General features: G+C 42.4%; 1 protein-coding gene across 1 annotated transcript in view; it reads left to right on the top strand.

Annotated features, from left to right (window-relative positions):
- Positions 1 to 18,564, top strand: part of usp43a (ubiquitin specific peptidase 43a) — a 159,807-nt gene that overhangs the window by 26,680 nt on the left and 114,563 nt on the right. Inside the window, exon 3 of the mRNA XM_008278480.1 lies at positions 17,949 to 18,052. Coding sequence (XP_008276702.1) covers positions 17,949 to 18,052 — 104 coding nt within the window. The remainder of the gene's footprint in view (positions 1 to 17,948; positions 18,053 to 18,564) is intronic.

Raw genomic sequence — 18,564 nt, 5'->3', positions numbered from 1 at the left:
GGAAAGAGACAGCAACATTACACACTTTAGAAAGAAAGCAAGCCAGCGGAGGTTCATGCTTATGTGACTAATGTTCTGCTGGGGAACCTGTGACATTTTGAGGAACCATTTGAGGGTCAATTCTGATGCCCTCAGAGGTCTTGTGGTGTAGATGTCCTTGATGAGGTATGAGGGGGTCCTACACAGTATTAGACAGGTAGTTTGTGGCTGATTGGTGTATTCATATATTCCATATTTTGGGTAACAAATCTAATTTATATCGTCAGTGTACCAGCCAATACAGCTACAATAACAACGCCCTTTGCTGGTTTGCATTGTCAACACTTGACAGGTTTTTAACTACATGTTGATGTCCTACTTTTTAAAACCCTGCAATTAGTTATTTCCTGAAGTGCAACATACATTCATGTGTTATGATAATCTCTTGTGGCTGTTGAAATTACACAGCAGGTTTTATGATGAGGTGGATTGGATGGGAAGGGAAGAATAAGCTGCAGCGTGTTCAAGCATGAGCGCTAATGCAATAAATAATGTGAAGAATAAGATACCTGGTGGCTGTTAGTTGCTTATATTGTCACCGAGACTCACAAGAATAATGAATGTGTCTTAAATCCTCGGAGGGATTTCTGTGACATTCTTCTCCGTCATGAGTTGTTTTCAGTGCTGAAAACTGGTCTCGCTGGTGCCGGTGGGAATGTGGATGTGCTTTTTGTTGGTCTTATCCAAGTAAACAAAGTGTCACCTATGGTTTCATTGTTTAGTGTCTCCTGCACCACACCCACTTTCAAAGGTTTCTTCTTCCTTTTATGGTCATGCCTTCCTGCTACCTGTGGAACAGGACGAGTCGCAGCGATGCAGTCGGACCTGTTCCTGTCACCTGTCCTCCATTGTTCATTACTGTTGTTACTGGCCAGAGCTGAAAGGGAAATATTTATATCTCGCTCAAGTCCAAGTCATTTAGTTTCATATTTACCCATAAAATCCAGCGAACAATGAAAAAACAAATCACTTTTTTTCCCCTCTAACTAGTAGATTTGTATTTGAAAGAAGAAAATAAAAAAAGCAATTATGTTAGCAAGGGGAAGATTCTTTGCAAGCTTAAGAAAATAGAGATATTTAGTTTCTCGGCTTGTTATTTGCAGTGCAACACTTTGGATTGTGGTTCGCTCTGTGTGGGTGTGTGTGTGTATTATCGCTTGGCTTTGCTGCAGCTTAAGTGTTAATGTGCCAGTGTGGCAGATTTTGCAGAAGGATAAAGGATTTATAAAACAGACACAGACCTTGTGCGGCTCAAATCAGAAACCCTTTAAACAGTAACAGCAGCAATATTATTTACTGGGAGGCAAAACTGAGAATAAAAAAAAACCCATCTGTGGACAGTTTACAGAATACTTGTCAGTGGTTATAGAAAAAAAAATTATTTTGTAGGCTGTGTGATCATTTTGGTTAAACTATATTCTTAGGGTAAAAACATATCAGGACAATTTGACTATCAGTACATTTAATTGATACTTGTTTGAAAAGGTTTTGCATATTAGAGGATTATAGTTCATTGCATTTAAATCTATTTCATATGAAATTGCCTCAATCAGGACATACAGCATACTGGAAAACATACAAATCTTTTTTTTCCATGTTGCCAGCTGTTTTCAGGCTAGAAAATGAACGACTAGCTGCCAGACAGACCTTCCTCCTCCTTTGTGAAGCACTCGAGTTGCTCTTCTGTCTTTATGAGGACATTAACCAGTCTTGTTCACATTTTAGTTTCAAAGTTTGCAGCTTGTTCTTTTACATGTGATGTCCCCCCTTGTCTTTTCCAGGATGCCAAACACACACACTAACAGTTGTGATAGGACAAGAAGCGCTGGCACTGACCGTCCCAAAGCGACCCTTTTACAGGGTCCATTTGCTTTAGGAGCTAATGAATTCTTTCCCCCCCCCTAATTTCAACGAGTCACATCAATTCATTTCTTTCTATAAATCAATATTTGCCCGGGAATAAACGCCACCAGTGTGCCGATGAGGGACACAGACTGAGAGATGAAGAGAGAGAGATGGTTGTCGCCTCCGCTGCCAAGCCAGATTTGGCTGTCAGAGCTCTGCCAGTGGCTCTTGTCTGAGGCTGCTTATTTTCTGTTCTGCCTTTTGTTTTGGCCCGGCTGGCATCTCCATAGTAACAGCCAGAGAGTGGCGGGTCTGGCTGCACTCAGCACTGTATGAAATCAAGTGGGTTCATGCGGCGCTCTTTAGACGGCGATAGGCTTAAGATGAGAGAAAGGTACTGTGAAGCTATTTGCTTTCGGGTCTTGACAACGAGAACAATAAATAAATAGCAGCGAATAAAAGAGAGATTGTCAGGAGAAAGCACACATGCATTTTTTAGGTGCTGTGAGAGCCAGAGTTAAGGCACCGAGGAAGCAGCAGCAGCAGCAGTGGAGAGGGGTAGTGATGGCTAGGAGGGGGGGGGTAAAAAAAAAATGCTTCAACCGTTATCTCACAGATTGCCTTGTTACCATAAGCCAGCTTTGAATAGGTCGAATTAGCGGTAGCCGTCCGGCGCTGAAAGAATAGGCGCGAGTCAGCTGGTTTAATGCACGGGCAGCGTTTCTTTGATTCCTCCCCTGCTCTGGACCGCTTCCTCTCTTTCTCGTCGTCGTCATGTCACGTCGCTCTGTCGGCGTCTCCTACCGATTCTGTAGGTCTTTCTCTCTCCTCTCCCACTTTTCTTTCAGCCCACTTCGCCTCCTCTAAGGTCGGAATATAAAGAGCCAATTTCATGCCTGACGTAAACCCAAACATGATATTGGGGGGCTTTCTGCTCCTTCTGTCGTTTAAGTGCGGCTGCAATATTTGACTTGCTTATCAGTTTTACTCGAAGTAAATGACGAGGCAGCCGGTCATTTTAAGACATGTCACACTCGGCTTGTCGGCCTTTATCAGTCTGAGCTCCTGTTTATGTCACGTTGAAGTTTATATATTTACTGATTTTTCCACTCGTTAATACTGTCAGTTTCTTGTACTTTAGTGCTGCGTACTTGAGACGCCGTCGTCTCCACACAGACGTCTACAGAAGAGATTTATGGCACTGAAGCCTCACAATTACACAGATGTGGAAATCTTCCCATTAGAAAGAACAGTCAAGCCCTGACAACTAGACTGATTGATTACCCAGACTGATATATTGGCAAATATTAGTTTATTGCACATGTATTGGCTTTGTTCTGTCAGTCAGAAGCAGGACAGAAATGCCAAACTAGGGTAACATAATCTTGAAATGGTGTCACCATTGCATCATTTGTCCTCCACAGAGCATTGACAAGCACATTTTTCAAGTGTCTGTTTTGCTGTGCCGTGGTCACACATCTTTGACAACAAGTTTAAAGGATCTGTGTATATTTTTGTTGCATATAACATTAATAATGACCTTAAAGATCCAGTATTAGTTAGCAATAGTGCAACCAGTTATAATGCATTGTAAAGAAAAGGCTAACAAGCTGAGTCTGTATTGAGATAGGATGATAAACCCTCAGATCCATCCATCCATTATCTATATACTGCTTAATCCTCACTAGGGTTGCAGGGAGGCTGGAGCCTATCCTCCAGTCTATCACAGGGCTACACTGAGAGACAGACAACCAAGAACACTCACATTCACACCTACGGACAATTTAGAATCACCAATTAGCCTCAACATGTTTTTGGACCTTGTGGGAGGAAGCTGGAGAACCTGGAGAGAACCCACGCTGCACGGGGAGAACATGCAAACTCCACGCAGAAAGATCCCGCGAACCGGCGACCTTCTTGCTGCAAGGCAACGATGCTAACCACTGAACCACCTTGCAGCCCTAAACCCCGAGATGTAGGGAGCACATACAGCCTTCTCTCTAGTGTCACCATCAGGCCAATCCATCTTTGTAGTGTTGGACTTGGAATAAGGAGTATGGCAGCCTGACAGGACAACTAACATGGCTAGTAGTCATTTATTCTCGTTAAGTAATTAAATCAACATGTTTGGTGGCACATCTTATTCTTAACATCCTTCTGTCGTGCTGCATGTGTCGTTTTGTGATCCACGAAATCTTCCTCTTTCTTATGTTCCCTCCTTTATTCTCATCCTCATTTCTTTATCATCATCTGCGTATTTCCTTCTGTCTCGCTCTCTTTTCTTCTACCTCTTCCTCTTGGCCTCGTTCAACCTCTGCCACGCTGCTTCTCCGCGTAGTTAATTCGAGAAAAGATTTAAGACTTCGAGGCACAGCTTGATTTGCTATTAGAAGCGGAATTACCGAGCGAGCCGTAATTAACAAATCTCCAGTCCTCCGACGGTGTTGACAAAACTCTCAGGTGGAAGACGCACACGTTCACTTTTCTGGTCACCTGTGCCGAAATGACCGCCATTCAAGTTTTTCTCTCTCTCTCTCTGAAAGACAAGAGTGGATGTGGCTGTCTGACGAAGCAGCCAACAGCTATGTCAACATTGGCTCGCCTAATTCACACACTCTGTGGGAGACGTCATCTCTTCCTGCAGGAGGCCCAAAACATCAAGCTGATACCAGGAGCTTAAAGTGTGGCTACTGAAATGTTACCAAGAGAACTCCAAGACTTACTGAGAACACACTCAGACACACACAGAATCACAAAAATGTACAGACAGATACTGCACACGCATCTCAACAACAGAAAAATTCACAAATGACAGCAGAGACCAGAGTTTTGTCACCATATCGTGCAGCTATTCAGACGTTGTGTTTGCTATTACGGCTGTAAAACTAAAATGAGCATTGATGCTGATGCCTTTTAGTGACCGTGTGATATAATGATGTCGTTATGATACTGTGGTTTGTACTTTGGGACACACACAGCATGTTTTAATGAGTCAAATCAAGCATCAGCGGCTAAAAAATAAAACCAGTGCAGAAGTGCCAAAATGTGCAATTCGTCAAATGGCCACTTGAGGCTGCCTCCAAAAGTGAGTCAATCTCCATAGACCCCCCCATGTTGAAATCCCCAACTTTACAGCAGAAATAAACATATTTACAGCCTGGTACAAAAACAGTTTTGGGATCCATAGCTAATTTCCCAGTTCATGTAAAATTTAAGGTGGATCAATTTTTATTTAACTCACCCATTTAAATTGTATTAAGGCTTAAATTCTGCAGAGCTAAGGACAGGTGGGTGCTGTTATGGGACAGCCCAGAGTAGCTCCACATTATTGGACTTTTTTTTTTTTTGACTACCTGGTAGTTAGATTGGGTTCTGCACTGCCAAAATGATGACTATTTAAGCCGCTCTTGAGACTTGCTGAAGAGTTGTTCTTGGTTCCTTAAACAGAGCCAGAAAAACAGTCAATGAGTCAGATGTAGACCTGAATATTTCGCCCTAAAGACCTTCTCACCTTCTCCAGTCATTGATTTAACTCTTACAAACTCCTCTCTGTGCATCAGTTGCATATTTGTCATAAAAATCATTCATCCTGGGGCGCTGCTATAGCTCGCCTGGTTGAGCTGGCGTCCCATGTGCAGGGCTACAGTCCCAATGTGGAGGTCATGAGTTCGAATCCCGCTCATGACCCTTTCCCACATGTCCTCCCCCCATTCTTCTCCCCTACTTTCCTGTCTCTCTCTCACTAACACTATCCAATGAAGGCACAAAGGCCAAAAAAAAACTTTAAAAAAAAATCATTAATTCTACCCTAAAATGGCTCAGATTTAACTCTACACTATCGCTTCCACTAGATTGTGCAGATCTACGTAGCATCTGCCTGTCTTCACTGAGCACACCAGCTCACCAACAACTTTACCCAAACACTGTTGCACACTACACAATTGCAAGTCATGATATTTGTGTAATTCATCCATGCTTGTTCAAGCCAGAAACTGATTCTAAAGAAGAATGATACCGAAAGCCCCACCCTGCAAGCTGACATGATCAGTTTCCTCATTTGTTACATATTAAACACGGGAAACACGAAGCTGTGTTTATGAGTTTTAACATAGAAGTGCTCAGTCATGGCACCGATGGCCTAGTTCGCTCATGATGTGGTGTGAAGAAGTGCAAAGTCCACCAGCTGTATTTGTACTTCCTCTGAATTCACTAATTGTTTTTCTGCTTTGATCACGAATCTTTTCCAACAAAGGAAGTACAAAGGACTTACATTTCAAAAGAAGCTTCTAAATCCACATTATCCTTCATAGACGTTTCTATATTATTCATCGCTGTGCTCTTCAGATGCCAATTCAAATTTTGTGAGATTGGAACTTCATGCCAACATATTATGCAACGTACTAATTACGACGAGTGGTACCACACACACAGCCGCGAGTCCAAGTTCCTCGCACAGATAACTGATCGGAGATGCTTGGTAGTCGCTGAATGGTGGCCAAACCAGACAAGTTTACGAGCGCAGGGATAAGATCCACTCGTGGGTGGGTGAGTGTGATCAGCTTCTTCTTGCAGCAGGAAGTAGACATACATGAGATGTAGGTACAACAGTTAAAATCAATTATCTCTCTCACAGCATCCAGGATTTGAGGGTTTCATTCTATGGAGGCATGATGTTAATTAAATCTTTGAATTTGCGAAAGATGCGTTCGGGAGCTGTCATGCTAACTTGGAAACAGAGTTGACTTGGAAAGGGCAGAAATGTGATACTTGAGGTGCTGCATCACAGCTGCCTTTAGCTCCCCTGAAGGCTTCGTTCGCCAGGTTTTATCGTGAGAAATTTCTTCATTTGAGGCCAGAGGTATGGCTGCATGAGATTACATGTTTCTGCCTGGATTTGGCACTTGAGGATCATGCTTTGCCTCACTGAGGGGGGAAAAAAGCTTCGGAAAAGCCACGGCAGCATCTCGTGTTCGTTCCTGCGCTTGTTCCGATGTCACTCACGCTCTCCTGTCATAGTTTTGTCAGCATCACCTCGATGAGTGTTGTTGCTTTTGTTTTGTGGTCGCAAACTGAAGGCCATTTGATTTATTCACCGAAAGGCAATATGAACACACTTTTTTTTTCATAGCTGTATGCATGTGTTTGTGTGTAAGAGAGTGAAAGTGGTAATTGACACAAAGAAAAGATGGAAAAATGTATACGTAGTGTTGTGTGTGTGAGTTTATTACCGTGTGGATGTGTCCGACAGCTTACGTATGTGTGAGGAAGCAGTCTTCCAGGTGTGTGTGGATGACTCAGAGCTCTCACTGGCAGCCAAGGTGAATGTGTTAAGCCCCATGAGCCAGCCAGTTGATTAGAAATGTGGTTTGAGATGATAACTGAATCAGCGCCTTTTCCTCAGTCGGACAACATTTTTTTTTTTTTACAGATATTCTCGGTCCCGATAAAAGACGTCATCTTCACTCATAGGTGGGGAATTTTAGCACACTGCCACAGGAGTATTATTTAAAATGATATTTCTGTATTGTCATCTTATAGAGCAGATCATTTTAGCTATTAGTTTTCCAGATACTCGCTGGCACTGAAATTAAAAATTTGTCAGTGTTGGTGTTAATGTGAAGATGCTTACAGTGAAAACAACAATCTGCTGCTTGTACTGGCTCATTCTGACCTACAGGACACGTTAGATGTAGTTTAAAGGCCCCATATGGTGAAAATCCATGGTGGTTACAAACTTAGAGGTTTAAGTAAAAGCTGTTACGATATGAAAACGAGGTACAGACATGGCTCAATAATCCGACACTAAATGTAAAACCTTCTTTTATGTCGGATAGCAAGGCTGTCGGATTGTCAAGACGGAGGTCGAGATACAAGGAGGACTTGATGCTTGAAGGGTCGTTTGTTGTTAGTATTTATTGTTTATAGTTGTTATAACAACTAGTGTATTGTTAGAACACTACGCATCGCTGGATTTCACGCCTAATTGACCGGTGCGCTTGTGCATCAAAAGGAAAAACGTTCAGACAGCAGGCTGAAGTGACCCAAATGTTTTGTTTTTTGCGACCTTTATCTGATCTTTTCATGACAGTCTGAACAACACAGATCCAATTAATGATGAATTTTCGAATATTCGGCGCGGTCGGTGGGACACTTCCACCCCGGGGGAGCGCTCTGACGGGGTGGAAGTGGCCTGAATGCACAGGCAGTACTTGACTGCTGATGCAAGTTTAGTTAGTGGTTGGTGGCGGCAGTGACGGGGGGAGTGGCAGATACGCTCCACCGTTACCATCCGTGTTTACTTCTGTAAACACTGAGTACGCTCCCTGCGTGTGACGTCGTTGTGTCCTCTTCTGCGCATGCAGGACACTTCTGGGTCGTATGAAATTCACACAGCAGATCACATACAAGTCGTATTTAATTGGAAATGTAAACGAACTTGCAAAACATCGAATTTCACAAAAGAACAACGGCTGGGCTGTGAATTTGGCAGTAATGATCGCCCAATGAGAAAAGTGAAAGTGATACGAAATCCTGCTTTCACACTCTTAGGCGTGTCTTTGTCGGCTGTTTTTCTCTGTGCCGTCCATCACAGATGCAGAGTCTTCTTCCTGAATGGGGCAGCAGCAGCTCAGCTGGTTTAGAACAGATCTAAAACCAGGAATTGTACAATCATGGTAAAATAAATCATCTTTGCAGTATACTGAACCGAAAAACAAGAGCCACATTCTAAAGAAGTGATATTGTCATAATTGTTTTGCAAAGGGCCACAATTTCCAGCCTGCAACATCATTTTTTTCAACTGAAAAAGAATGTTATCCAACTTACACATCTACAATTGCCTACTGCATTTAAAAAAAAATGGGTATATATAATAAATATATGGGTTATGTGTAGGTAAAGGCCATGTATGCAGGTGTTGTTGTATTTAAGCTGCGTTGTGTACTTGGTGTTAATAAATGAAAACTGTTTAAAGTTGTCTTGGACTGTTACCTTGTACAGGAATAAACCTTGAGACCTGTATATTTAATTTACCACACTTCTTTTATTTTTGTCGGTATTTTTCACAAACACTTTACTCTTAATGAAAAACACATTGAAACTTATGATTCGTTGTCGAGCAGGTTTCCTGTAGCCACTGGGACACTTTGATCGTCTGCTTAATTAACAACTCGGCAGCCTGAAGAGAAGTTTCTGATCACAGAGATGATTTTTAGAGCAGAAATTCTTCTTTCAGTGCAGCGACTGGAATTTGCAGCCTTTAGGTTATCAGTCGGTCTCTCTTGCTCCGGGCCGACCTGCCTTTTCCTGGTTTGTTCGTCTCGTGTTCTGTAGCTACACCTACTCACCCGTCCATACACACCAAACACCCCCTCTTTCCCATTGTTACAGTGGTTTCAGAGCCCCCACACACTGCACACACACACTTAGATATTCACACACCTTCAGATATAAAACCACACGCATTGAGCCAAACTCCCACTCACTCCCCAGCGAGCGGTGGAGTACCTCAGAAACATCACACATGAATGCGTGCCATGGGTAATCAGTAGGGCTTTGATAACAACATATGTTTTCATGTAGGGATTGGAGTGTGAAGATCTCTGGAGGGAAGCTGTGCTTCTGCCAGCAGACAAAGAAGGGCACAGTGCCAAAGACTTACCGGGGCTACACTGGAGAAATGTTTCGCTGATCACACAGAATTGAGTCCCAAACCCAGGTGAGGTTTAGAGGAGGAAAGTTTGGGGAAACACTTCTCAGGTCACAGACGAGACAAGTCCCTGTTATCATGCCAACCAAATATTATGTAGCTCCCTGCTGGTGGTTGTTATGCTGTAGATCAGCTGTCCTGGGTGACAGAAGGTAGCACTGTGACTGTTTTTTTGTATGAGTCGACCAAATCAGTGGATGTTTTTATTCCCAGGGAAGAACATTTCATACTCCAGTGATCGTACATTTCTGCTCTTGAATTAGCAAATCATCACCTTTTCATTTCTCATTTTTCTACATCTGTATGGCTTCTGTCTCTTTTTTCTTTTCTTTCTTTGTCTTTACAGATGCAACATGTCTTTGCAAAGGCATTTTAATTCAGTCAGTGCAGCAGGGATGCCCTGATGGGATACAGATAGCGCACTTGTGTTTGTGCCGCAAATCTCACGTCTTTACCTCAGATAACCTTTCACTTGCTTGAAACTAAAGAATTTCTCATATTGTTTGACAGTTGACGTAACACCCAAACTGTGCATGTTGTGATGCCCTGCAGTGGTGTACTCGGCAGAGACAGGCAGGCAGCAGCATATGAAAACTGTAGGTGGGAATATGGGTATGAGGCGGCTGTGGCTCAGGTGGTGGAGCGAGGTTGGCGGTTTGATCCTCCGCCCCTCCACAGGGTTGAAGTCCAGTTGAAGTGTCCTTGGGCAAGACACTGAACCCGAAGTTGCTCCTAATGGCAGGCAGCACCTCTGTCACCATCGGTGTGTGAATGAGTGAGTGAGAAACACATCGCAAAGCACTTTGGGTAAAAGCGCTGTATAAGTGCAGACCATTTATGAGCAGAATGCAGAATCCCAAGGCAATCAGAGAAACAATCTGCTCTAGTTTTCAGCTTAGATGTGAGCATGCAGTGCAGACTCTACACTCGCCACCATCAGACGAGTTCCCTAAAGTTGCTTGATCGACAGTAACAAGGACATCAACACTTGAATTGTTGCTTAGGCACTGCTTTTTCTAATGTGCAAGAAAAATGGCTTTATCATGTAGTATTGTAACTTTCTAAAAACCAAGAAGCACACTTCTGAAATCACCAGTGGAGAGCTGAGTGATGCACTGTCATAACTTGTCGAGGATTTGACAGTGGGGTGGTTGTGATTGTGCGTCCTGGAAGTTTTTGTGCACACATGGTTTTATGCGTGTTCATGTTTGTGTGTGCACAGGCCCTGGTGAGCCGTCGCGTGCAGAAAATGCAATGTTTTCACACAATATCCATGAGTCCTTGTGGCTTTGCTGCTCCTGTGATGCGATGGTGCCAAGCTCTGCTGATGGTTGTGATGTGTACCTGTTTGTCTATCCCAGATGTTCGTTCCGCAATACTTGCGGCTGGGAGTTTTTGCTGTGGGTTGTGATTTTGACCTGCTCTGGCATTGTGGCGTTCGGTTGTGGTTTACGTCGGCTGTTAGCCTATGGTGGCGGTTGTGCAAGTGGTACGGACGTGCACATAGTAGTAGGATGCGCGCCGGGGTCGGTGGTGAGCTGGGGTCTATGCTCTGCTGACGGGTAGGCCCTTCAGTCCTGCTGTCCCATGTTTGTTCTCTCGACTGTCCGCTGCCTGCGCCACGTTTTGTGCGTTTGCTGCTCGGAGCGTGGAGGGAGTGGTGTGTGTTTTGTTTGTTTGCTTTATGGGTCCCTTGCCTCCTTGCCGACGTCCCAGCCGGTGGTGGGGCTGGAGGGGGTGCGGCCGGTCGGTCTGGTCTGGGTCTGTTGTTTGGCTTTCCTCCCTCCCTCCTTTGTGTGTTTGTTTGTGTGCCTGCCTACCGGGCCGTGCCTGGGTTGGTTCACGAATGGCTGGTTGCGTGGATGGATGCGTCGCTTCCTTCGGGAGCCAGTGTGAGTGTTTGTTTTGTTTTTTCTGCTTGCCAAACTTGCTAATTAAATGATCCTGAAGAAACACTCTCTCGTCTTGCCTGTACGACTGTGTATGTGCAGCAAAATGACAATAAACTGGATTTGATTTGACCTCTCGTCGTTGAGAGCAGAAGTAAACAGAAACAGAGAACAAAAGAATCGACGGACAGAGTGTTCTTTTCAAAGTGGCCTTCGCTCAGTTCACCCCCCAGAAACACTCCCAAAAAACACATGCTTAATATGCTGGAAACGGCTGAAAGGTGGATCACCGGTGTAATAATAGCAACACAGAAGTTTCTACAAATAACTTTTTATTGTTAAACCCCACTGCTACAAAACCTCCAGGCTTTTATTTTGTACAATATATTACATCAGTTCTTTGAGCTATAATTGACCAACACAGAAGCAAAAATGTGACGGCTGATTGCAAGAAAAGCAAGAGAAAGGCTCTCTTTCATTTCAGCTCTTGATTTCTTCTTCCAGTGTTTTACTCAGTTCCTCGCTGTAGTGTGCAGTCTGGAAAGCAGCTCATATACAAGTTGACACCAGAGGCATGTAGAGAACAAAATAAATACAACTATATAGTCCAGAACCTGGGCCGATGTATAGATCTTAACTATCAATTACATCGCTAGGAGCGTGTAAATGCTGCTGGTAATTTTGCCCTCAAGCAACAGGAGGCAGCTGAATATGGCCTAGATCTGTTAGCATTCAGAGTTTTTTTTGGATTATACCCAGTGTGACAATTGAACAGCTTAGTGCTTCTGAATATTAGTATTCACTTGTTATTGCTGCGGCCGGCCCCCGCGTCTATTTTTGGCAGACGATAGCAGAGCTGGAAGAGCGTTGTGGTGGTATTCATTATTCCCTGGGTGCTAAATAAAGAGGCACGGTGCGCTCGGCGCTCTTTCTCTCCGCCGTCTCCTCCGTTGTGTTTATCTGCAGCAGCATGTACTGTACATCACCTTACCTGCACTGTGTGAGTCTTAAAGCGTTACACATGTGCCTTTTTTTTTCCCTTTTCATCTGTTTATTGCTCTCATTCTCTGCAGAGGAGTCGTCTATTCTCGGCTCTCTCAGTTTGGGGAAAAGGTTGTTGACCTGCTTATGGTAGACGGTGCGGTGAATTGTGCGATGAAATGCTGGCCGTTTGATTTATTTTGAGTCGAAGCCAGTTTTGAGTATATTTTTTCTGCCTTATAGTCGACTTTTGGGGATCTTGGTGCTGTGTGTTCGCAGTTAAATTGTATATAATGGCAAACATAAAATGCAAATAAAGGTATTAATGGATCTTATAGTGTCTCAGGATTACCTCACAATGTAGCCAATTAAACATTATGCCATCTCAATGACATTTTGAAATGAATACGTGACTTTATTGCGACTGTACTGCTTATGAGAAAGTGGGGGTATTTTCAGATCCTATATTTGCATGATGCATTTAATTGCTGTGCTAATTATATACTATCCATCAAACATGTTTAGTGTGCAACCCCCAGCATCTCTGCATCTGTTAAAGCTGTCTGCAGCTGTACCTGCCTGTCTGATCTTTCCTGTTTACACAGTCCTTTACAAGAAATACTCCAATGATCTTTTATTTTTTGGGGGCTATCGAGACTCAGAAATTCCAAATAAAGAGTTTTTTCCATCGACACTGCAGTGGAGTGGCCATTGGTTCAGATAAACATGATTGGCTGTGGTGATTTAGTAATTTTCTTTATATTTAGGCCACGCTGCGACTAATGAAAAAGTTCCCCGGCTCCCACATGTTCATCAGGGGGAACGAGGCCAGTGTTTCCATGGTGATGTTTGTAACCTAGTCTGCCTCTGAGGGTCTGGGGATTGTTCTCTATTGTCCTTCACAGAAAAGATGGGAGAGAGAGGGGAAAAAAAAAGAGGGCAAATTTGAGAGAGAAAAGACGAGCTTTGCTGTCATATGCAAAGGAGAGAGGACGACCACTGCTATTAAAACGCATTCTTTTATTCTGAAAGATTCGTTTCGCTGGTGGAGAAGATTTATGGCTTAATGCAACTTTGAAATCCTGTAAGACTGCCAGTGATTTTTATAAATACACCCCCAGGTCACATTCAAGATGAGAAACTTTTATCTAATTATCTTTTTTTTTTTTTCTTTCATTCTGGCACACACCTCTCACCATGCTTACCAGCACAAAATAGAAACTGAAGTCAAATAGCCTCTGCTGCATCGCATGGTGCCCAGGTGCTGATGAATCACTTTTCCAATCTCTATAGCTCACCCAGGCCCTCTAAACTGTCCATTACAAGTGATATGCTGCAAAAAGGTTGGCTCGGGCGCGGAGGCATCTTCTTGGTATTTTGTTTACACATCACTTTCGGCTACTTCTTACCTTAATTGGAAATCTTGTCTCGTGGTTTTTTTTCTTTATAGTAAAATAGTATTCAGAAGTACGGCGCTGGGATTGCATTTTGTAGTGATTTAAAGGATAATATGGTTTTTATATCGTGTTTTCTCGCTGCTGAGTGGAGACAAGTATCAAAGTGAAGTTTGAAAATGGGCTGAGGTGGATTTTTGAAAACAAACTGCCACACATGCTTACTGGGCTTTTGTACTTTTTTTTCTTTCTTCATTATAAATTCAGGAAAGAGCCGTTCTCTGTGAAGTTTTCAAAGATGCCAAAAGCAGCTCATTGTTCCGAGTGAATGCAGCGGTGATTGGATTTTGTTTGAACAAAAGAAAAGCTTCATCAAAGTTTGGTTTTTGAGTGTTTTTTTTTAAAAGAAAAGGTACAAGACTGTTGGCTGAGACCAGACCCTGGTGTCACAGTGGACTGTAACTTTGTTTGCGTCTTTATGTCTGAGTCACAGAGGATTTTCTTTTTTTTTAACTGATGTCACATGATTAGACGTGTGGTTAAACTGTATGAATGTGCACATGTGCTTGTACACGTGACTGTAAAGACATGTGCTTCTGTACTCCCTGTTTCTTTTGTTGCAGCTGTAAGGGTGGAACTATTTGCTTTGTTATTCACTGATAGTGTTCAGTGACTTCATGTGATTCCCAATGACAACCTGTGTTACCACCGACCATCACCGGTGGCTGACCGACAGTATGAATCCTCTGGTAGCTTGTTGTCAGTGTTCTACTCTACATTAGATTCATTGTGAACAACCAGAACCTGCAGCAGGTGGAGAACTGGTTCAAGTTTACCGAGGCAGCAGAGCAGGACAAGGATGTCCTTCACCCTTCTCGGGGCAAGTGACCATAGTTGGTAACTTCCTTAGACGTTCAGTATGTCCACCCTGAGCCTCTCCTTGAGGTTGAAGAACCATGTGCACTTTGATTTAGTTTTTATAGTAGTGCCAAAATCACTACCTTACAAAAAATGTCACTAAACAAATGTTCCAGGCACTTTATAAACACTTTGCTACTGGTTTGCATTGAACTCCACTTTGATTTAGTTTTTGAGATTAGTGCCAAAACCACTACCCCAAGAAAAATGTTACTAAATGAACCTGCCAAGCACTTTATAAATACTTTGTTAATGGTTGTGTAAATATCATTACCTTAAACTAAAATGTTTCAAAATAAATGTCTTTTGCAGTTTGTTGCTTTTTCTTTTATTTACTATAAATTCCCCCCCCTTTTTTTTTTAAACCGTAGACAGGCACATTACCATATATGGTAACTTTATTAATCTGGATTTGCAACATTTTTTTAAAGTCACAAAAGTAAAAAAAATATCTTGAAATGTAATTCAATAACAATAGGGACAAATGACAAACGAGCTACATACACATGAATGCGTTGCATAAACAGAAACGCGCTGCAAAAAGCAAACGCTGCACATCGAACTGCCGTGAGACTGGGTTGGCTTTTCCCTCAACCAACGTCACTTGTCTCGCTCACCGTTGTCTGCCTCTCAGGTGAAAAGCTCACTACTGCCCCTAGAGGCCTGGGGCACGTCCGTCGCGTGACTGGATGTGAAGCGTTTTGTTTTTGCATCACATTCATGTATATGCAGCTCGTTTGTGTATAAGCACGGCATTTGCCTCCGTCGGCCACCGTAAATAAGACCCTAGGGCTGAAATTTTCATCTTCCAAGTATTTCAAGGAGTGGCCTATAAAGGGTTAATCCATCAAACTACATTTCTTAGTTATCTGTTGGTCACAAAGTACTTGGTGATAAAGATATGTGGAGTCCTTTAGTAATTAAAAAAAATTAAAAAATACTCCCCACCCCCTCCAATGTCATTGTCCATCCCTGTTTTTTCACTCTGTCATACTACAGTTTGGTTGACACTGTTCACCTGGACTAGAGAGGTGGGGGTGGTGGCCCTTTAAACACTTCTACAATGCGTGATTTATGATTAGTGAATTCTAGCTATCCTGTTTTTTGTCATTTTGTGCACATTTTGTTGAAAATGTGGTGCGTTGCTGCTGCATTGTTGCTCCAACTCAAAAGGAATAACCTAAGTTGTCGTGAAATCACACAATCAGTGATAAATATAAAAGGAATGAAGTGTAGCGTTTGCTTTTATGGGCACCTCTGGAGTATTGGACCAACATTTCTTTCTTTACCTGAATAAATAAATGAGCCCTATTTGATTTGGTGTAGTTAAAAGCAAACAGACTGATACCAGCACGGATGACTGCACAGCAGAACTAAATGCAGTGGGCGACTTAACTCGCTGCCTGGGTTGTGTTGCATCTCTGTCTGTCTGCGAGTTAAATCAGTCATTACCGCCTAGTGTTCGCTGACATCTTTGATATCGGCTTTATAAGATTAAGATGCAGCAATCTGTTTCTGTGTTTCCCCGAGTCATGCTTATCCATCTTTTATTCATCGCCATCATTCTTGTATTCTTATATTTATCTTTGAAGTCTTTCGGGCCTCCTGCTGAGTCTGACACAGCGTGGAGGGTATCGCTGCTACTTAGTGTATTCAGAAGACATCAGCATGACGCTGAGGATGTTTGACATCCCAAATATTTCTGACTCCGTCTCTTCCCAAATAGACACAGATAAAACCCCTCCCCGCGCTAACATTAAACGAATCAACTTTTTTTGCGTACATTATAGGCTCTTTGATTCACTTTCATTCACTGAGCTGGCCAAAAAAACCCTCTTTTTTTCTCTCTCTCTACATTTATATCTGTATGTCTGATCGTCTTGTAGTTTATCAAAGTAAAGTTTAACAGAAATGGTGACTCATATTTTTATTACTTTCTGAAGACGCTTTTGGATTTTGTCTTTAAGGGATGCGAAAAATTTAGAAAAGTACAAGCAGGTGACCATTACTGGCTTCTCACTACCTACTCTGTAAAAAAACAATCAATCATTCATTCATTCATTCATTCAACTGGTAATTTACAGTTTTTCCTGTTTTACTTTTTTGCAAATAATAACTACTAAAATCCCAGAAAAAATGTAATTAATTTTGTGGCTCAGGTGGTAGAGCAGGTCGGTCAATGATCAGAAGGTCGGCGGTTCGATTCCGCCCTGTAACCTGTGTCATGGTCGTTGTGTCCTTGGGCAAGACACTTCACCCATCTTTCCTGGTGTGAGCGTATGAATGGATTATGTGAGGTGGTGGTTGGAGGGGCAGAATGGCAGCCAGGCCTCTGTCAGTCTGCCCCAGGGCAGCTGTGGCTACAACCGTAGCTACCACCACCGGGATGAATGTGTGTGAATGAATAATTGACAGTGTAAAGCGACTTTGACTTTGACACAAACAAAAACATGCCAAAAACTACAAATAATCCCACCTTAAAAATCTGTATTTTTATAAGGAGTCATTTTTGATTTTAGTGTTTGACCATGAAATTACATTGTGTAAAAGAACAATTATCACTCTCTATATAATAGTATATATATAATACTTTATCTATATTATTGAGTTACAGATAACTAGAAGTGTTAATTTACATGTTGACTGTAAAAATGAAAAAAACTCTGCACGTATGTTACATTTGTTCTTTCACAATATGTGACCATAAAATTATCCTGTTGATCTGTGTTTAAATCAGCTAAAAACGTCATTGTCTTATATGTGTTTGCTGCGATTGTCACTGTTTTCTTAACATATTTTTTCTGTAAGTCGTGCTACAAGATTTTCACAGTTTTTCTGTTTTTGTTTTTAGCATTTTTCCCCTTACAGTTTCATATTGAGCTTGTTTAAAAGCTACTATTGACAACTTTTCACTTCCTCTTCGTAACCCCTGACCCCTTTTGAGGAGACTCTCACTTTTTCTTCTGATGTCCAGAAAATAACTTGTGCGAGTGGGATGAACACAGATGGGATGCAGTTGTTTAGACGAAAGATTCTTCTTCTTCTTATTATTATTATTCTTTGTGTTTGTGCATGTACCTGAAAAACATTCTCTTACAAATACACTACTTGCACATACTATGCCCAATTAAGTGATGATTTACTTTAATGTCTTTTTGCTTTCTGTGTCTGCAGGGACCCAGCTCGTTGGAGAATTCATCCAGTCCCAGTTTAGCCAGCACGCAGCAACCTCGAGGTCGACACAGTTTTGTCCAGGAACACTTCCAGGCTCAATACAGGTGAGACGCACAGACATGAACACCACATGTATGTTGAAAGTGTCACTGAATGTTCCTAGTTTGTGATTTTGGCTCACGTCGAATCCATTTTTTGTCCCCCCAGCTTTTCAGAATTTTCTGTCAAAAGCATAGAACTCAAAGCTCTTAGTCAGAAGTAGGACAAGAACAATTTTTGGATACTGTCTTAAGTCGCTCATCAATTATGCAGTCTGCTGGCACTATATATAATGTCCTGGGGTTGTGTTTGAATAAACAGAGTGCAACACATGCCATTATAAAAGAATATCTATTCAGCCCAGGTGAGAATGTATTTTCGCTCCTTGCGGATAAGAATCGGTACCTTGAAAAAGTAGGTCAGACAGACCTGTGAAGGATTCTGGGGATTTATCTTTAGTACTGGCTTGTGGCTCCCTTTGCTTCGTTCACGGTGGAAAGCCAGCGACGGAGGTTTTCTGGTTTAATAGACCCTCTAATGGAATTGACTCCAGACCTTTCAGAAACCTTGTCGGCAC

Source organism: Stegastes partitus, unplaced genomic scaffold (assembly GCF_000690725.1).
Source record: "Stegastes partitus isolate 25-593 unplaced genomic scaffold, Stegastes_partitus-1.0.2 Scaffold124, whole genome shotgun sequence".
Taxonomy (NCBI): domain Eukaryota; kingdom Metazoa; phylum Chordata; class Actinopteri; family Pomacentridae; genus Stegastes; species Stegastes partitus.
This window is presented reverse-complemented; position numbering and strand designations above follow the sequence as displayed.